Source organism: Chrysemys picta, chromosome 11, assembly GCF_011386835.1.
Source record: "Chrysemys picta bellii isolate R12L10 chromosome 11, ASM1138683v2, whole genome shotgun sequence".
NCBI classification, from domain to species: Eukaryota; Metazoa; Chordata; order Testudines; family Emydidae; genus Chrysemys; species Chrysemys picta.
In genome coordinates, this window is record NC_088801.1 from 154255 (window position 1) to 175607 (window position 21353).

Genomic DNA, 21353 nt, shown 5'->3' on the forward strand with positions numbered 1-21353 from the left:
TGTTCTGGTCGTAACCCACTGGATGAGCAAACCCCACAGGATTTCTGGGCGCTGCCGGGATCTTTGAGCTGAGATATGAGGATCGTCGCTTCAGAGCGAATGTGGAAACCAAAAAACACCCACAAGGGGGAGTGAGAGAGAGAGAGAGAGAGAGAGAGAGAAGCAACCAGCTTAACCATGAAAGTTATTTATTGCCGGTAATAACCAGAGGGGAGCCAAACAAACAAAACAGTGATAATATTAAATCTAACTTAAACTTGATTATAAAAGTCAGGTTTAGAAAACTATAACTGATCGCACAAGTCAGGGTCAGAAGGCTACACCGAGAGAGAGAGAGAGAGAGAGAGAGAGAGAGAGAGCTGGGTTCTCACCACTCCATGAAGCTTGAATCGATCGGGGTCCCAGGGGGTGGTGGTAGCTGAGGGTCCGGAGTGCTGGAGAAGGCAGAGCCCCCAGCACGTCAGTCAGGAGAAGATGAAGTCCCAGTGGAACTGATGCAGAGTTTGGATCCAGGCATCAGAGCACTTGAGCGTGGGTCGGGGTTTTTGTAGGGAAAGAACAGTGGTTGAAGGGAGACACTCCATTTGTTTGTGTGTAAACAAGGGAGATACCAGAGTTGTTTTGTTCAGGCTAGACACGGGAGCTGATCATTCCTGGCTTTGGGCGGTGTAGCTTGGCGGGAGCTCACAGTGCAATTCGGGAGCGTCACTATTTTGGATCCCAATGAAGGATTTATGACTAGAACTGGTCTGATCACTGCTGAGCTGGGGGTGTGCAGGCGGGTTCATTGACCTCTGGAGCAGAGATCCCCCATCATGCACTGCTTCCCTGCTTCTCTGGTCCCAGAGTGCCGTGCGGTTCTCGCCTTGGAATCTCTGTTCTCCGTTCTGTAGCTAATGGAAATGCCTCCTTGTCCCATCCTCCATGCAAATGAGCCTAGGGCAGTTTCCTTAATCCTGTCACCCTTGTCCCAAGGGTTCAGGTGCGTCTCCCACGGCCTTGTCATTGCTTTTTGTAAGTCTTTCTTCTGATGCACATTTGGTTCAAGCAGAGACTGGGGGGAGGGGAGAGGGTCTTTTGTGAGTCAGACAGGCTGAGTCAGGGGTCGGCAACCTATGGCACGCGAGCCGATTTTTAGTGGCACGCTGCTGCCTGCCGGTGTCCTAGCGCTGCTGCTGCAGAGAGCCTCGTTGGAGGCAGGGCAGCTCCACACGCTGCCTCCACCCCCATCCCCACTTCCAGCGCTGACCCGGCTCCCAGCCCATTGGCCAGGAACCCAGCCAATGGAAGCTGCGGGGGGCAGTGCCAGAGCTGCCTGGCCACACCTCCACAGCAGGGAGGGGGAGGGAGCAGCAAGAGAGACACACAGACACAGCTGGGGGGCTGTGGGGACAGACAGACAGATGGAGCCGGGGGCAGGGAAAAGGAGCAGTGATGGGCATCCCTGGGCTGGCATAAAATATACAATACAAAGGAGGATCCCTGAGGGGGGGTATAGCAACACTCCCCTCCTCCACAGAGCAGACCCCCCAGGCTGCAGCTGGACTCCCGCCTGCCCCACAGAGACCCACACACCCCAGCCCCTGCCCTGACTCCAGCACCCCCCACACATACCCACACACCCCATGCCCTGACTCCTGCACCCCCTCACATGCCCCCAGCCCTCTGCCTTGACTCCTGCCCCCTCCTCCCACACCCCCAGCCCTGACTCCTGTACCTCCCCACATACCCAGCCCTCCCCACACCCCATGCGCTGATGCTTGCATCCCCCACATCCCCACCTCCACCCTGAGCACCAAACGGGAGCTCCTGCACCCCCCCACACACACATTCCCACCTGCACTCCTCACACCAAATGGGAGCTGCCCAGGTAAGCACTCCACATGCCAACCTCCTTCTCCAACCCTGAGCCCCCTCCCTCACCCTAGCTCCTGGCCAGACCCTACACCCCAGCCCCCAGTCTGCTCCTGCACCCTAACTCCCTCCCGCTGCTGGTCTGGGGTTCTGGCTGCTGGACCCTTGCCAGCCGGGGTCCCGGCTGCAGGCCCCACTCAGCCCACAGCCGAACTAGGTGAACAGAACCCCAGATCAGCAGCGGGCTGAGCAGGGCCACCAGCTTAAGATCAGCATTTTAATTTAATTTTAAATGAAGCTTCTTAAACATTTTGAAAACCTTGTTTACTTTACATACAACAGTAGTTTAGTTACATTATATATAGACATAGAGGGAAACTTTCTAAAAACGTCAAAATGTATTACCGGCACACGAAAACTTAAATTAAAGTGAATAAATGAAGACTTGGCACACCGCTTCTGAAAGGTTACCGACCCCTGGGCTGAGTACTGTGTCCTGGTTCCCCAAGAACACACAGCTGCTACGTAGCTCAAGCCGGGCCTTAAAAACCTCTAAGGATGGAAATTCCACCACCTCCCTAGGGACCCATTCCAGCACTTCCATAGGCACCGACTTCTGCTGGTGCTGGTGGGTGCTCGACCCCCCTCTGCCCCGAGCCCCGCCCCAACTCCACCCCTGCTCCGCCCCCTCCCGCCCCGCCCCCATTCCAACCCCTTCCCCAAATCCTGGCCCCGGCCCTGCCTCTTCCCCGCCTCTTCCCCTGAGCGTGCCATGTTTCCACTCCTCCCCCCTCCCTCCCAGAGCTTGCTACAGCTGTTTGGCAGCAGCAAGTGCTAGGAGGTAGGCGGAGGAGCGGGGACACAGCGCGCTCAGGGGAGGAGGCAGAGGTGAGGTGGGGCGGCGTGGGGGGTGGGAGCTTGGCTGCCGGTTGGTGCACAGCACCCAGAAATTTTTCCCGTGGGTGCTCCAGCCCCAGAGCACCCATGGAGTCGGCGCCTATGAGTACTTCACCACTCTCCTAGTGAAATAGTTTTTCCAAATATCCAACCTAGACCTCCCCCACTGCAACTTGAGACCATTACTCCTTGTTCTGTCATCTGCCACCACTGAGAACAGCCGAGCTCCATCCCCTTTGGAACTCCCTTTCAGGTTGTTGAAAGCAGCTATCAAATCCCCCCTCATTCTTCTCTTCTGCAGACTAAACAATCCCAGTTCCCTCAGCCTCTCCTCATAAGTCATGTGCCCCAGCCCCCTAATCATTTTTGTTGCCCTCCACTGGACTCTCTCCAATTTGTCCACATCCTTTCTGTAGTGGGGGGACCAAAACTGGACACAGTACTCCAGATGTGGCCTCACCAGTGCCGAATAGAGGGGAATAATCACTTCCCTTGATCTGCTGGCAATGCTCCTACTAATACAGCCCAATATGTCATTGGCCTTCTTGGCAACAAGGGCACACTGCTGACTCATATCCAGCTTCTCCTCCACTGTAACCCCTAGGTCCTTTTCTACAGAACTTCTGCCTAGGCAGTCGGTCCCCAGCCTGTAGCAGTGCATGGGATTCTTCCGTCCTAAGTGCAGGACTCTGCATTTGTCTTTGTTGAATCCAATCAGATTTCTTTTGGCCCAATCCTCCAATTTGTCTAGGGCACTCTGGACCCTATCCCTACTCTCCAGCATATCTAACTCTTGCTCCAGCTTAGTGTCATCCGCGAGAGTGGGGGTGAGATGGAGGGGCCTCACCAGCGGAAGCAGGGGAGAGAGAGAAAAGACACTAAAGGAGAAACACACACATTGCTGGACCAGATCCGTGCTCCTGCTCAGTGCCCGTCTCTGGCAGTGGCCGGTACCAGCTGCTTCAGAGGAATAATTTTGGAATAACCTGCTCAAAGAGGAGGGTCCTGTGACAGGTTGGATCACAGAAAACCCCTTGGGAACTGCCAACTGATGTTTTGAGGCTACTTCTAACCCATTTTCCCTGCCAGCTTGGGAATCCAGAACCTTGCCTAGTTTGAGCCAGACACGCTAGCCTGTTACAAACATAGACCCCAGTCTGAACCACGTCCCCCAAAAGCTGCAGGCTTAACTGAAAACAGCTTAAGAAGTGTTCCTGTCTCCAACACTCAGATGCCCAGCCCCCAATGGGGTCCAAACCCCAAATAAATCCGTTTTACTCTGTATAAAGCTTATACAAGCTTATAAACTCATAAATTGTCCACCCTCTATAACACTGATAGAGAGATATGCACAGCTGTCCCCTCCCCCACAGGTATTAATTCATACTCTGGGTTTATTAATAAGTAAAAAGTGGTTTTTATTAAATACAAAAGGTAGGATTTCAGTGGTTCCAAGTAATAGCAGACAGAACAAAGTAACTTACCAAACAAAATAAAACACGCAAGTCTATGCCTAATACAGTAAGAAAGTGATTACAGATGAAATCTCTCCCTCAGAGATGTTCCGGTAAGCTTTTTTTACAGACTAACCTCCTTCTAGTCTGGGTCCAGCAATCACTCACACCCCTGTGGTTACTGTCCTTTATTCCAGTCTCTTTCAGGTATACTTTAGGGTGGAGAGGCTCCCTCTTGATTCATAGATTCATAGATTCTAGGACTGGAAGGGACCTCGAGAGGTCATCGAGTCCAGTCCCCTGCCCGCATGGCAGGACCAAATACTGTCTAGACCATCCCTGATAGACATTTATCTAACCTACTCTTAAATATCTCCAGAGATGGAGATTCCACCACCTCCCTAGGCAATTTATTCCAGTGTTTAACCACCCTGACAGTTAGGAACTTTTTCCTAATGTCCAACCTAGACCTCCCTTGCTGCAGTTTAAACCCATTGCTTCTTGTTCTATCCTTAGAGGCTAAGGTGAACAAATTTTCTCCCTCCTCCTTATGACACCCTTTTAAATACCTGAAAACTGCTATCATGTCCCCTCTCAGTCTTCTCTTTTCCAAACTAAACAAACCCAATTCTTTCAGCCTTCCTTCATAGGTCATGTTCTCAAGACCTTTAATCATTCTTGTTGCTCTTCTCTGGACCCGCTCCAATTTCTCCACATCTTTTTTAAAATGCGGTGCCCAGAACTGGATACAATACTCCAGCTGAGGCCTAACCAGAGCAGAGTAGAGCGGAAGAATGACTTCTCGTGTCTTGCTCACAACACACCTGTTAATACATCCCAGAATCATGTTTGCTTTTTTTGCAACAGCATCACACTGTTGACTCATATTTAGCTTGTGGTCCACTATAAGCCCTAGATCCCTTTCTGCCATACTCCTTCCTAGACAGTCTCTTCCCATTCTGTATGTGTGAAACTGATTTTTTCTTCCTAAGTGGAGCACTTTGCATTTGTCTTTGTTAAACTTCATCCTGTTTAACTCAGACCATTTCTCCAATTTGTCCAGGTCATTTTGAATTATGACCCTGTCCTCCAAAGCAGTTGCAATCCCTCCCAGTTTGGTATCATCCGCAAACTTAATAAGCGTACTTTCTATGCCAATATCTAAGTCGTAGATGAAGATATTGAACAGAGCCGGTCCCAAAACAGACCCCTGCGGTACCCCACTCGTTATGCCTTTCCAGCAGGATTGGGAACCATTAATAACAACTCTCTGAGTACGGTTATCCAGCCAGTTATGCACCCACCTTATAGTAGCCCCATCTAAATTGTATTTGCCTAGTTTATCGATAAGAATATCATGCGAGACCATATCAAATGCCTTACTAAAGTCTAGGTATACCACATCCACAGCTTCACCCTTAGCCACAAGGCTCGTTATCCTATCAAAGAAAGCTATCAGATTGGTTTGACATGATTTGTTCTTCACAAATCCATGCTGGCTGTTCCCTATCACCTTACCACCTTCCAAGTGTTTGCAGATGATTTCCTTAATTACTTGCTCCATTATCTTCCCTGGCACAGAAGTTAAACTAACTGGTCTGTAGTTTCCTGGGTTGTTTTTATTTCCCTTTTTATAGATGGGCACTATATTTGCCCTTTTCCAGTCTTCTGGAATCTCTCCCGTCTCCCATGATTTTCCAAAGATAATAGCTAGAGGCTCAGATACCTCCTCTATTAGCTCCTTGAGTATTCTAGGATGCATTTCATCAGGCCCTAGTGACTTGCAGGCATCTAACTTTTCTAAGTGATTTTTAACTTGTTCTTTTTTTATTTTATTTGCTAAACCTTTTTTGTGCCTTTTTTGTGAAGGAGTTTGGAGCGCAGGTGGTATTCTCTTCAATTCTTCCTGTCAAAGGTAGGGGCCCGGGCAGAGACAGATGCCTTTGCCTTTCTAATCTTGCCTCTGCATTCCTGTGTTGTTTGCCTATATTCATCCTTTGTAATCTGTCCTAGTTTCCATTTTTTATATGACTCCTTTCCTAACCAGCGGAATAGCTTGCTTTTGGGCCCTTAATAGTGTCCCTTTGAAAAACTGCCAACTCTCCTCAGTTGTTTTTCCCCTCATAGAATCATAGAATCATAGAATATCAGAATTGGAAGGGACCTCAAGAGGTCATCTAGTCCAACCCCCTGCTCAAAGCAGAACCAATTCCCAGCTAAATCATCCCAGCCAGGGCTTTGTCAAGCCAGGCCTTAAAAACCTCCAAGGAAGGAGATTCCACCACCTCCCTAGGTAACGCATTCCAGTGTTTCACCACCCTCCTAGTGAAATAGTTTTTCCTGATATCCAACCTGGACCTCCCCCACTGCAACTTGAGACCATTGCTCCTTGTTCTATCATCTGCCACCACTGAGAACAGCCGAGCTCCATCCTCTTTGGAACCCCCCTTCAGGTAGTTGAAGGCTGCTATCAAATCCCCCCTCATTCTTCTCTTCTGGAGACTAAACAATCCCAGTTCCCTCAGCCTCTCTTCATAAGTCATGTGCTCCAGACCCCTAATCATTTTTGTTGCCCTCCGCTGGACTCTTTCCAATTTCTCCACATCCTTCTTGTAGTGTGGGGCCCAAAACTGGACACAGTATTCCAGATGAGGCCTCACCAATGTCGAATAAAGGGGAACGATCACGTCCCTCGATCTGCTGGCAATGCCCCTACTTATACAGCCCAAAATGCCGTTAGCCTTCTTGGCAACAAGAGCACACTGTTGACTCATATCCAGCTTCTCGTCCACTGTGACCCCTAGGTCCTTTTCTGCAGAACTGCTACCTAGCCATTCGGTCCCTAGTCTGTAGCAGTGCATGGGATTCTTCCGTCCTAAGTGCAGGACTCTGCACTTGTCCTTGTTGAACCTCATCAGGTTTTTTTTGGCCCAATCCTCTAATTTGTCTAGGTCCCTCTGTATCCGATCCCTACCCTCTAGTGTATCTACCACGCCTCCTAGTTTAGTGTCATCTGCAAACTTGCTGAGAGTGCAGTCCACACCATCCTCCAGATCATTAATAAAGATATTAAACAAAACCGGCCCCAGGACCGACCCTTGGGGCACTCCGCTTGAAACCGGCTGCCAACTAGACATGGAGCCATTGATCACTACACGTTGAGCCCAACGATCTAGCCAGCTTTCTATCCACCTTACAGTCCATTCATCCAGCCCATACTTCTTTAACTTGGCGGCAAGAATACTGTGGGAGACCGTATCAAAAGCTTTGCTAAAGTCAAGGAATAACACATCCACTGCTTTCCCCTCATCCACAGAGCCAGTTATCTCATCATAGAAGGCAATTAGGTTAGTCAGGCACGACTTCCCCTTCGTGAATCCATGCTGACTGTTCCTGATCACTTTCCTCTCCTCTAAATGTTTCATAATTGATTCCTTGAGGACCTGCTCCATGATTTTTCCAGGGACTGAGGTGAGGCTGACTGGCCTGTAGTTCCCCGGATCCTCCTTCTTCCCTTTTTTAAAGATGGGCACTACATTAGCCTTTTTCCAGTCATCTGGGACCTCCCCCGATCGCCATGAGTTTTCAAAAATAATGGCTAATGGCTCTGCAATCTCACCCGTCAACTCCTTTAGCACCCTCAGATGCAGCGCATCCGGCCCCATGGACTTGTGCACGTCCAGTTTTTCTAAATAGTCCCGAACCACTTTTTTCTCCACAGAGGGTTGGTCACCTTCTCCCCATGCTGTACTGCCCAGTGCAGCAATCTGGGAGCTGACCTTGTTTGTGAAGACAGAGGCAAAAAAATCATTGAGTACATTAGCTTTTTCCACATCCTCGGTCACTAGGTTGCCTCCCTCATTCAGTAAGGGGCCCACACTTTCCTTGATTTTCTTCTTGTTGCTAACATACCTGAAGAAACCTTCTTGTTACTCTTAACATCTCTTGCTAACTGCAACTCCAAGTGTGATTTGGCCTTCCTGATTTCACTCCTGCACGCCTGAGCAATATTTTTATACTCCTCCCTGGTCATTTGTCCAATCTTACACTTCTTGTAAGCTTCTTTTTTGCGTTTAAGGTCAGCAAGGATTTCACTGTTTAGCCAAGCTGGTCGCCTGCCATATTTACTATTCTTTCTACACATCGGGATGGTTTGTTCCTGCAACCTCAATAAGGATTCTTTAAAATACAGCCAGCTCTCCTGGACCCCTTTGCCCTTCATGTTATTCTCCCAGGGGATCCTGCCCATCTGTTCCCTGAGGGAGTCAAAGTCTGCTTTTCTGAAGTCCAGGGTCCGTATTCTGCTGCTCTCCTTTCTTCCTTGTGTCAGGATCCTGAACTCAACCATCTCATGGTCACTGCCTCCCAGGTTCCCATCCACTTTTGCTTCCCCTACTAGTTCTTCCCTGTTTGTGAGTAGCAGGTCAAGAAAAGCTTTGCCCCTAGTTGGTTCCTCCAGCACTTGCACCAGGAAATTGTCCCCTACACTTTCCAAAAATTTCCTGGATTGCCTGTGCACCGCTGTATTGCTCTCCCAGCAGATATCAGGGTGATTAAAGTCTCCCATGAGAACCAGGGCCTGCGATCTAGCAACTTCTGCTAGTTGCCAGAAGAAAGCCTCGTCCACCTCATCCCCCTGGTCTGGTGGTCTATAGCAGACTCCAACCACGACATCACCCTTGTTGCTCACACTTCTCAACTTTATCCAGAGACTCTCAGGTTTTTCTGCAGTTTCATACCGGAGCTCTGAGCAGTCATACTCCTCTCTTACATACAACGCAACTCCCCCACCTTTTCTGCCCTGCCTGTCCTTCCTGAACAGTTTATATCCATCCATGACAGTACTCCAGTCATGTGAGTTATCCCACCAAGTTTCTGTTATTCCAATCACATCATAGTTCCCTGACTGTGCCAGGACTTCCAGTTCTCCCTGCTTGTTTCCCAGGCTTCTTGCATTTGTGTATAGGCACTTAAGATAACTCATCGATCGTCCCTCTTTCTCAGCATGAGACAGGAGTCTGCCCCTCTTGCGCTCTCCTGCTTGTGCTTCCTCCCAGGATCCCATTTCCCCACTTACCTCAGGGCTTTGGTCTCCTTCCCCCGGTGAACCTAGTTTAAAGCCCTCCTCACTAGGTTAGCCAGCCTGCTGGCGAAGATGCTCTTCCCTCTCTTCGTTAGGTGGAGCCCGTCTCTGCCTAGCACTCCTTCTTCTTGGAACACCATCCCATGGTCGAAGAATCCAAAGCCTTCTCTCCGACACCACCTGCGTAGCCATTCGTTGACTTCCACGATTCGACGGTCTCTACCCCGGCCTTTTCCTTGCACAGGGAGGATGGACGAGAACACCACTTGCGCCTCAAACTCCTTTATCCTTCTTCCCAGAGCCACGTAGTCTGCAGTGATCCGCTCAAGGTCATTCTTGGCAGTATCATTGGTGCCCACGTGGAGAAGCAAGAAGGGGTAGCAATCCGAGGGCTTGATGAGTCTCGGCAGTCTCTCCGTCACATCGTGTATCCTAGCTCCTGGCAAGCAGCAGACCTCTCGGTTTTCCCGGTCGGGGCGGCAGATAGATGACTCAGTCCCCCTGAGGAGGGAGTCCCCGACCACCACCACCCTCCTCCTCCTCTTGGGAGTGGTGGTCGTGGAATCCCCATCCCTAGGACAGTGCATCTTTTGCCTTCCAGTCGGTGGAGTCTCCTTCTGCTCCCTTCCCTCAGATGGGTCATCTAGTCCACTCTCCGCATTAGTACCTGTAGAGAGAACATGGAAACGATTGCTCACCTGTATCTCCATTGCTGGTGCATGGACGCTCCTCTTTCTCCTTCTGGAGGTCACATGCTGCCAAACCTCCTCACAATCCTTCTGTCCCTGCTGCGCCTGCTCTGAATCTTCAGAACATTGTGGCCGTAGAAGCATCTCCTGACGTCTGTCCAGGAAATCTTCATTTTCCCTTATGCAACGCAGAGTCTATACTCGTTTCTTCAGGCCTCGAACCGTCTCTTCCAATATGGAGACCAGCTTGCCCTTCGTACAGACAAAGTCGCTTCTCTCCTGTGGAAGAAAGACAAACATGGCACAGCCTGTGCAGGTGACAACAGCTGATCGCTCACCTTCCATATCACCGTCCTCTTAAGAACTTCCTCAACTGTTGCAGGAACTACTCAGAGAAACCTGCAGATGTAAGCCTCAGTGAGCTCTCCCCAAGCGAACTCCCAGGCAAACTCCCGCTCTTAGCCTCTGCTGTTCGCCGCAGTCTTGATTCCCATGGGACCTTACCTATCAGCTCTCTGAGCTTACCAAAATCTGCCTTCCTGAAATCCATTGTCTCTATTTTGCTGTTCTCCCTTCTACCCTTCCTTAGAATTGCAAACTCTATGATTTCATGATCACTTTCACCCAGGCTGCCTTCTACTTTCACATTCTCAACGAGTTCCTCCCTATTTGTTAAAATCAAGTCTAGAACATCTTCCCCCCAGTAGCTTTTTCAACCTTCTGAAATAAAAAGTTGTCTGCAATGCAGTCCAAGAATTTGTTGGATAGTCTGTGCCCCGCTGTGTTATTTTCCCAACATATATCCGGATAGTTGAAGTCCCCCATCACCACCAAATCTTGGGCTTTGGATGATTTTGTTAGTTGCTTAAAAAAAGCCTCATCCACCTCTTCCACCTGGTTAGGTGGCCTGTAGTAGACTCCTAGCATGACATCTCCCTTGTTTTTTACCCCTTTTAGCCTAACCCAGAGACTCTCAACACTTCCGTCTCCTATGTCCATCTCTACCTCAGTCCAAGTATGTACATTTTAATATATAAGGCAACACCTCCTCCCTTTTTCCCCTGTCGTTTCCGACCCATCTCCCCGGTCTCCATGTTCCCCACTTACCTGTGGACTTTGCTCACCTGTCCCCGTCGAACCTAGTTTAAAGCCCTCCTCGCTAGGTTAGCCAGTCTGTGTCCAAATAGAGTCTTTCCCCTCCTCGAAAGATGAACGCCATCTCCGCCTAGCAGTCCTTCCTCAAATAGCATCCCGTGGTCAAGGAAGCCAAAGCCCTCCTGGCGACACCATCTTCGCAGCCAGGCATTCACCTCCATGATGCATCTGTCTCTGCCCGGGCCCCTACCTTTGACAGGAAGAATTGAAGAGAATACCACCTGCGCTCCAAACTCCTTCACCCGTACTCCCAGAGCCCTGTAGTCACTCTTGATCCGCTCAGTGTCACACCGCGCAGTATCATTTGTGCCCACATGGATGAATAGCATGGGGTAGTAGTCAGAGGGCTGGATAATCCTCGACAATGCCTCCGTAACGTCTCGGATACGGGCCCCCGGCAGGCAGCATACCTCCCGAGGTGAAATGTCAGGGCGACAGATGGGCGCCTCCGTCCCCCTCAGCAGAGAGTCTCCAACCACCACTACCCTACGTTTCCTATTCGCAGTGGTGGCAGCAGACCTCCCAGCCTTAGGGGTATGAGGCTTCTCCTCCTTTACTGTAGGGAGTGATTCCTTCTTTCCTGTATCAAGAAGAGCATAACGGTTACCTATTACCATGGCAGGAGGGTTCGGAGCAAGGGTGGAGCGCTGCCTGCTGCCAGAAGTAACCAGCTGCCAGTGTCCACCCTGAGCCATCTCCTCCTCCACCAGTGGTGTGTCAGCAGTCCTGTGTACTGGGACAGCTACCTCAGCTGTCTCCACATGGACACTGTCGAGGAATTGCTCGTGGATTCGGATGCTCCTCAACCTAGCCACCTCCTCCTGTAGCTCTCCCACCTGCTGCCTGAGAGATTCCACCAGCAGGCACCTCTCACATTGGATGGTCCCCCCAGCCTGGGTATCAGTAAGTGGAAATTGCAAGTTACAGTCTCTGCAAAACCACACCAGGATCTGGGTAGAGGCATCCATGCTCAGGCACTCTGTCTGGCTACAGGCACAGGTGGAGGAGACAGTAGCAGTGCTGGCACAGGTGTTGCGGGTCTTCCTAACCATCGTAAGCCTCCCTCTGTCAAACTCCCGTCTGCAGCCCCCTGTCCGCTGAAAGGGTTGGTTAAGCAAGAAGTTTTGAATGTAGTTGGTTTATAGGTATTAAGGGGAATAAAGGGAAAACAGATAGAACCGGCAAGGGACCCTCGCCCCCTTCCTGCTCCCCTTCCAAACTCCCTTGCATAACTCCCTGTTAGCAGCCCCTGTTTGCAAAAGCTCCCTGGTTGCTTGTGCGCTGCTTTATAAAGCCCTGGCCTGTATGAATGCCCCGCCCACTGATGAAGGCTCAGCCACTTACCAGAGGCTTCTAGCTTTCAAACCTTCCTTTGAAGCTCACAGCTTCCAACTGCCAGCCACAGCACACAGTCCTTCAAACAACCAAAACAAACAGACTGACAAACACAAGCTCAGCACACAGCAAGTAACCCTCAAACACAAACAAACACACACTACAGACAGTCACTTACCCCAAAAGGGTGCTGTATTGCTCCTCCTTCACCTGGAGAACTCCCTTGCAAAACTCCCTGTTAGCAGCCCCTGGTCGCAGAAGCCAGCTGTTGAGCCAGTTGAAGACAAAATGGAGGGGTTTCCAGGGGCTTAAATAGACTTCCTCTTGTGGGTGGAGACCCCCTCCTCTCTCCTATGCAGAATCCAGCTCCAAGATGGAGTTTTGCAGTCACATGACCATGCATGACTGAGTTTTTACAGGCAGAAGCAATTGCCCACATGCTATCTTGAATCTCTCCAGGAAGACTTCTTATGTGGATAGGAGCCTTCCAAGATCCATTGTTCGTTAAGTGTTTTTTAACTGGGCACTTAATTTGAACATTCCTTTCTCAAGAAGCTGACCAAATGCTTTACTAAGGCTACTTAAAATCAAACAAGTATACAGCCAATATTCCTAACTTCAAATACAAAAATGATACGTGCATACAAATAGGATGAATAGATTCAGTAGAACATAACCTTTGAAGAGATATGTTACATGGCACATCTAGCATAAAACATATTCCAGTTATGTCATATATACATTCATAAGCATATTCCCATGAAGCATTATGGGGGGCACCATCACAGGTCCTTCCTAACTCCTATCCCACACACACACACACACACACACACACCAGTTAATGCTCAACTCACGCTCTGAAGCAGGAGGGTATTTATCCCATATTGCAGCCATACAAAGTGCATTATAAGAACATTAGTAAAGTCACAAAGCCAAGCACTCAGAACTCAGGAAGTGCCAGAACTTAGGTTCCTGTCACCCTTAGTTTGGTGCCCTGTAGCTACTCACCAGCATCATCCCACGAGCACTGGAGATGGTGGAAACCCAAAATTTCTGTCCCATGCAACATTCTGAGCGTCCCAAACTTGTTTTCATTCTGAACCAGAACGAGAAGCCAGAATAGCAGAATTGCTCACAAAACAGTCTGAAAGTTTTGAAAATGTTTGTTTGATACACACGTTTCATTTTCACTTGTATTTGATGTTAAATGATAGAAAATCAAGATCTAACCAGAACGGTCAGAGAAAACATTTTGGGTGAGATTCACAACGAGACGCGGGTGCCTGAATCGCTGGGCTGGGGGGATTCTGATGCGGGGGCTCCCTCACTCTCTCCTGGGGAAGCTGTTCCAACTGGGCGTAAGTAATTAACACTCCTTGGAGCAGGGGCACGTGAACTTGACCCTCCCAGGTAAGTGCCCCACCCCCACGGCTGTAGCGTCATGGTCACCGGCTCAGTGACTCTTTAAATGTTTATCTGCAGTGGAGCAGGAGAGCCGCACATCAGCCTGTCCCATGGCCCAGGGGTGAGAGCTCTCTCCTGTGCGGGGGGGGGAGAGCCAGAGTCAAATCCCTTCACCCCATCGTGCGGGGGTTGGGGAGACTGAACCCCACTCTCCCCCCAGCTGGGTGAGTGCGTGAACTCCTGGGTAACGGCGAGTGCTGCTGGCGCAGGTCTTGCAAACAGCAGCTTAGGTACCTGACCCCAGGCCCGGCTCCCAGCTGTGAATCCCACCCCGAGGGAGGTGCCTCCCTCCAGCCCAGACTTGGGCGACAAACGCCAGGAGAGGAGCAGGGCTTAGCACCCCCCTTTCCTGGGCATCTTCCGTTGGCTAGCTCGGTGGCTCCCCACCCAGGGTGCTGGCTTTTGGGAAGACCACTTGTTGTCTAGGAAGCCTGGGAACCGAACCCAGGCTCTGTGAATCCCTCTGCGTGTTGCACGTAGATGTCGGTCCTGCTACGGCTGCACCATAACTGAGCTTGCAGAGTCTCTTCTCCCCCAGGCAGAACAGATCCAAGGCTTCTTTCCTGCTCCCGCCAGAAGCCCGTGGAGCAGCTCTGGGTGTGTGGAGCTGGCAGGGTTGGACGCACACACAGGCAGCAGGGAATTGTGCTCGCCAAGTGGGCAATAAGGAAAAAGCATTTCAAAAACGCCCAGGGGTTCTGAAAGGTGGGGAGAGGCTGCCAGTGTCTGACCCCTGGGCAGCGGAGTTCAGACCGGTCACTGGCACAGGGCCTGGGGCATTGTGGGGCAGTGGCTGGAGGACACAAGAATTGCAGCAGCTGCACTCGCACTGCGGTGACCTACGTAGGTGGCCGTGGCTTTTCGCCTTTCGGGACGTGGTGTCACTGCAGCTCTGAATCCGGGAGTTCATGTCAGCAGGAGGCAAATGTTAGTGTCGATAAATGCGTAACGAGGTTGATGCAAATTTTGTTTGTTTGTTTGTTTTTCATAGATTCTAGGGCTGGAAGGGACCTCAAGGGGTCATCGAGTCCAGTCCCCTGCCCGCATGGCAGGACCAAATACTGTCTAGACCATCCCTGATAGACATTTATCTAACCTACTCTTAAATGTGTCCAGAGATGGAGATTCCACAATCTCCCTAGGCAATTTATTCCAGTGTTTAACCACCCTGACGGTTAGTAACTTTTTCCTAATGTCCAACCTAAACCTCCCTTGCTGCAGTTTAAGCCCATTGTTTCTTGTTCTATCCTTAGAGGCTAAGGTGAACAAGTTTTCTCCCTCCTCATTATGACACCCTTTTAGATACCTGAAAACTGCTATCATGTCCCCTCTCAGTCTTCTCTTTTTCAAACTAAACAAACCCAATTCTTTCAGCCTTCCTTCACAGGTCATGTTCTCAAGACCTTTAATCATTCTTGTTGCTCTTCTCTGGACCCGCTCCAATTTCTCCACATCTTTCTTGAAATGTGGTGCCCAGAACTGGACACAATACTCCAGTTGAGGCCTAACCAGTGCAGAGTAGAGCGGAAGAATGACTTCTCGTGTCTTGCTCACAACACCCCTGTTAATACATCCCAGAATCATGTTTGCTTTTTCTGCAACAGCATCACACTGTTGACTCATTTAGCTTGTGGTCCACTATAACCCCTCGATCCCTTTCTGCCGTACTCCTTGCTAGACAGTCTCTTCCCATTCTGTATGTGTGAAACTGATTGTTCTTTCCTAAGTGGAGCACTTTGCATTTGTCTTTGTTAAACTTCATCCTGTTTACCTCAGACCATTTCTCCAATTTGTCCAGATCATTTTGAATTGTGACCCTATCCTCCAAAGCAGTTGCAATCCCTCCCAGTTTGGTATCGTCTGCAAACTTAATAAGCGTACTTTCTATGCCAATATCTAAGTCGTTGATGAAGATATTGAACAGAGCCGGACCCAAAACCTGCGGAACCCCATTTGTTATACCTTTCCATCAGGATTGGGAACCATTAACAACAACTCTCTGAGTACGGTTATCCAGCCAGTTATGCACCCACCTTATAGTAGCCCCATCTGAATTGTATTTGCCTAGTTTATCGATAAGAATATCATGCCAGACTGTATCAAATGCCTTACTAAAGTCTAGGTATACCACATCCACCGCTTCTCCCTTATCCACAAAACTCGTTATCCTATCAAAGAAAGCTATCAGATTGGTTTGGTTTGACAGGTTTTGTTCTTTACAAATCCATGCTGGCTATTCCCTATCACCTTACCACCTTCCAAGTGTTTGCAGATGATTTCCGTAATTACTCGCACCATTATCTTCCCTGGCACAGAAGTTAAACTAACTGGTCTGTAGTTTCCTGGGTTGTTTTTATTTCCCTTTTTATAGATGGGCACTATATTTGCCCTTTTCCAGTCTTCTGGAATCTCTCCCGTCTCCCATGATTTTCCAAAGATAATAACTAGAGGCTCAGATACCTCCTCTATTAGCTCCTTGAGTATTCTGGGATGCATTTCATCAGGCCCTGGTGACTTGCAGGCATCTAACTTTTCTAAGTGATTTTTTAACTTGTTCTTTTTTTATTTTATCTGCTAAACCTACCCCCTTCCCATTAGCATTCACTATGTTAGGCATTCCTTCAGACTTCTCGGTGAAGACCGAAACAAAGAAGTCATTAAGCATCTCTGCCATTTCCAAGTTTCCTGTTACTGTTTCTCCCTCTTCACTGAGCAGTGGGCCTACCCTGTCTTTGGTCTTCCTCTTGCTTCTAATGTAGTGATAAAAAGTCATCTTGTTTCCCTTTATTCCTGTAGCTAGTTTGAGCTCATTTTGTGCCTTTGCCTTTCTAATCTTGTCCCTGCATTCCTGTGTTGTTTGCCTATATTCATCCTTTGTAATCTGTCCCAGTTTCCATTTTTTATATGACTCCTTTTTATTTTTTAGATCATGCAAGATCTCATGATTAAGCAAAGCTGGTCCTTTGCCACATTTTCTCTCTTTCCTAACCAGCAGAATAGCCAGGAGCGCTGCCAGCTTCTTTGCCGCCCTAGGCGGCGGAAGGTCCCACCCCAAAATGCCGCTGCGGTCGCCGCCCCCCAAATTGTAGCTCCCTAGGCGACCGCCTAGGTCACCTAATGGGTTGCACCGGCCCTGGGAATAGCTTGCTTTTGGGCCCTTAATAGTGTCCCTTTGAAAAACTGCCAGCTCTCCTCAGTTGTTTTTCCCCTCAGTCTTGATTCCCATGGGACCTTACCTATCAGCTCTCTGAGCTTACCAAAATCTGCCTTCCTGAAATCCATTGTCTCTATTTTGCTGTTCTCCCTTCTACCCTTCCTTAGAATTGCAAACTCTAGGATTTCATGATCACTTTCACCCAGGCTGCCTTCTACTTTCAAATTCTCAACGAGTTCCTCCCTATTTGTTAAAATCAAGTCTAGAACAGCTTCCCCCCAGTAGCTTTTTCAACCTTCTGAAATAAAAAGTTGTCTGCAATGCAGTCCAAGAATTTGTTGGATAGTCTGTGCCCCGCTGTGTTATTTTCCCAACATATATCCGGATAGTTGAAGTCCCCCATCACCACCAAATCTTGGGCTTTGGATGATTTTGTTAGTTGCTTAAAAAAAGCCTCATCCACCTCTTCCACCTGGTTAGGTGGCCTGTAGTAGACTCCTAGCATGACATCACCCTTGTTTTTTGCCCTTTTAGCCTAACCCAGAGACTCTCAACACTTCCGTCTCCTATGTCCATCTCTACCTCAGTCCAAGTGTGTACATTTTTAATATATAAGGCAACACCTCCTCCCTTTTTCTCCTGTCTATCCTTCTTGAGCAAGCTGTACCCATCCACACCAACATTCCAATCATGTGTATTATCCCACCAAGTTTCAGTGATGCCAACAATGTCATAGTTGTATTTATTTATTAGCACTTCCAGTTCTTCCTGCTTATTCCCCATACTTCTCGCATTTGTATATAGGCATCTAAGATACTGATTTGATCTTGCCTCCCAGTTTTGCTCTGACCCTCCTTTTTCTCTGCCATTATAGCCCACACTCCCTCCTATTTCTGACCCATCTCCCAGGTCTCCATGTTCCCCACTTACCTGTGGGCTTTGCTCACCTGTCCCCATCGAACCTAGTTTAAAGCCCTCCTCACTAGGTTAGCCAGTCTGTGTCCAAATAGGGTCTTTCCCCTCCTTGAAAGGTGAACGTCATCTCTGCCTAGCAGTCCTTCCTGTAATAGCATCCCGTGGTCTAGGAAGCCAAAGCCCTCCTGGCGACACCATCTTCGCAGCCAGGCATTCACCTCCATTATGCATCTGTCTCTGCCCAGGCCCCTACCTTTGACAGGAAGAATTGAAGAGAATACCACCTGCGCTCCAAACCCCTTCACCCGTACTCCCAGAGCCCTGTAGTCACTCTTGATCTGCTCAGTGTCACACCGCGCAGTATCATTTGTGCCCACATAGATGAGTAGCATGGGGTAGTAGTCAGAGGGCTGGATAATCCTCGACAGTGCCTCCGTAACGTCTCGGATACGGGCCCCCGGCAGGCAGCATACCTCCTGAGGTGAAATGTCAGGGCGACAGATGGGCGCCTCCGTCCCCCTCAGCAGAGAGTCTCCGACCACCACTACCCTACGTTTCCTATTCGCAGTGGTGGCAGCAGACCTCCCAGCCTTAGGGGTACGAGGCTTCTCCTCCTTTACTGTAGGGGGTGATTCCTTCTTTCCTGTATCAAGAAGAGCATAACGGTTACCTATAACCACGGCAGGAGGGTTCGGAGCAGGGGTGGAGCACTGCCTGCTGCCAGAAGAAACCTGCTGCCAGTGTCCACCCTGAGCCATCTCCTCCTCCACCAGTGGTGTGTCAGCAGTCCTGTGTACTGGGACAGCTACCTCAGCTGTCTCCACATGGACACTGTCGAGGAATTGCTCGTGGATTCGGATGCTCCTCAACCTAGCCACCTCCTCCTGTAGCTCCCCCACCTGCTGCCTGAGAGATTCCACCAGCAGGCACCTCTCACATTGGATGGTCCCCCCAGCCTGGATATCAGTAAGTGGAAATTGCAAGTTACAGTCCCTGCAAAACCACACCAGGATCTGGGTAGATCCTGTTGGCTGATGTCAACCTGCCTTTGGAGTGTAGACCACGCCTCAGTTCAGTTCTGTCCCCAGTTTTGTTCACCAAGGATAGAGCAGAGATAAAGGAGGTTAAGACGAGTAACAAAATCACTTGGGTCTGGAAAACCCGCTGTGTGAGGAGAGATTAACAAGAGGGGGCTGTTTAGTTTAGGAAGACAATGATGAATGTACAAACTAACGAATGGCAGAGAGTAGGTCGGTCAGGGCTTCTCTTTACCCCCTCTCATAATGCAAGAACAATGGGACACGCGATGAAGTGGAGGGAAGAAAAGGTAAAACTGACACACGGACACCCATATACATAACACGTAACTCCGCTGTAGAGCTCATGGCCACAGGTGTCATGTGTGGGATTCAGAGGAGAATTGGAGACTCAGACAGACAGGCAGCACCTCCACAGTTACACGAGAGAGAATGAAAACACAAAACCAAGTCTCCAACATTTGGAAGAGATCTAAACCCTCCCCCTCAGGGCACAAGCCTCCCAGGCACTAACTATCTGGAGTTAGGAAGAAAGTCTCTCTAAGGGTGAATTATTCTGCACTTGTCCATTGGGAGGGTATCTTGCCCCTTCCCCTGAACCAGCTGGTACCAGCCAGTTTCAGAGAGAGAAGAGGGGGCTAGATGGACGCCTGGTCTGATCTGGTCGGGTGTTTCCTGTGTTCCCATTAGAGTGAATCGAAATGTGTCAGACACTTTACCTCGAAAGGCAACGTAATCAAAGCCAAATCTTGTGTTTTAACAGAGAGAGCTCACCTGGAGAATTACTCTTGGCTGAAGTGAACGTGCGACGTAGGTGCAAAGATGAGTTGCCAGGAAATAATCACTAGCAGCATGACATCACATGGAAGAATGTGCTCTACTTCTAAAGCAAGTTACTCTTCCAGTAACTACACATCCCTACCTGAAGAAAAGAGACAAATTGCAGAAGCAGCAAAGCGGAGAGCAATTGAGATTCTGAGAGATGCCCTGAAGAAGAAGGACCGAGTGCTGATGGAGAAGCCCCAGGAGCTGTTTTTGGATGATAGTGGAGATCCCAAATCCTGGATGAAACGCCATGTGATACTGACAGAAGAGTTAGTTCGAGATCTCATCTCAGAGCTGGAAGCTGTGAAGTTTAAGGAGGATCTAACCAGGGAAAATAATGACGCATATATTTATTCAGAGTCTGGTGACAAAACAGTGTATTTGTGCCCACTGTTCTGGAAGGCTTCTACATATCTTGGAGTAGGTTCTCAGCCAGGGACTCTTATCCATGAAGCGTCTCACTTCCTGGGGATACGAGATATCAACCATTCCAAGGAGAGTATCGATGTTGCCTTTGCCTGGAGAGGGAAGTTGGCAAAGTTGAAAGTTGGTTCAGAACCCAGTGTCCCAGATCTGAATTCCCTTGCGAAAGCACTATTAAATGCTAACAACATTGAGTGTGAATTTGAAATTACCCTAAATCACAAAGGAAAATACAAGAATGGAAAATACACCTGCTGTGGGGAAAAAGCCGTGAACTCAGTTTGTGAGAGAGCTGTGCCTGATGAGTTTCTTACCTGCAATTTCCAGGGAAGGTAAGCAACTCTCCTTTCCCATGGGCAGTGCATGTTGTGGGTGGTTCCCTCCCTATTAACTGTATAGCACTGGTGCCTAGGGACCCCACACAGGGATTGCGTCCCCATGGTGCTAGGGGCTGTACTCAGGGAAGACAGCCCTTGCCCCAGGGCGCTCGCAATCCAGGATTATAATAAGGTACAAATGGGTGGAAGAAAGACAACCAGGGCAAGGGGTGAGACGGTGACAGTAAAACGAACACCATGCGCCAGCCCCTGAGCTGGTGCAGACCAGGGTGGCATAGCTCCATTTACTGCAATGGAACCAATTGCACTAGCTGAGACCTGCTCACACCTCTATGTAACAGCTCACACATCTCAGCCTTCCTCGCGCCAGCCACTGCCAGACTACAGCCATTGTCAGCGTAGTCACGGTCAGACTAGCCACTGCCAGCCAGCCATTGTTTCACTGGGCACCAGGGCAGGGGTAAAGCTGAAGGAGGATTGCAGAGGACGAGGTGGGCGTTTAGGAGACGGTATGAAGGTGCTGGTGGATGAAAGACCAGCCGGCAGTAAGGGATGAAGTAACGGGTAGAGGGAAGGCCGAGGTCAGCGCTGTGGTACTGTAACTCAGGGGTTCTCAACCTTTTTCTTTCTGAGCGCCCCCCCCCCCTGCAAGATGCTATAAAAACTCCACGGCCCCCCTGTGCCACAACAACTGTTTTCCTGCATATAAAAGCCAGGGCCGGCCTTAGGG

At 49.5% G+C, this 21353-nt stretch overlaps 2 protein-coding genes across 4 annotated transcripts in view; both read left to right on the forward strand.

Annotated features, from left to right (window-relative positions):
* The window catches only part of LOC135974286 (uncharacterized), a 137180-nt gene that overhangs the window by 86318 nt on the left and 29509 nt on the right, over positions 1-21353 (forward strand). The gene's annotated exons all lie outside the window — the stretch shown is intronic.
* Positions 1-21353, forward strand: part of LOC135974287 (uncharacterized) — a 38012-nt gene that overhangs the window by 6523 nt on the left and 10136 nt on the right. The window contains exons 1-2 of one of the 3 annotated variants that reach the window (XM_065561305.1): positions 14972-15105; positions 19801-20617. In XM_065561305.1, coding sequence (XP_065417377.1) covers positions 19860-20617 — 758 coding nt within the window. In that variant the 5' untranslated portion in view covers positions 14972-15105; positions 19801-19859. Of the gene's footprint in view, positions 1-14971; positions 15106-16389; positions 18967-19800; positions 20618-21353 lie in introns of those variants that run through there. The other 2 variants (XM_065561306.1, XM_065561307.1) reach the window with 2 other exon arrangements.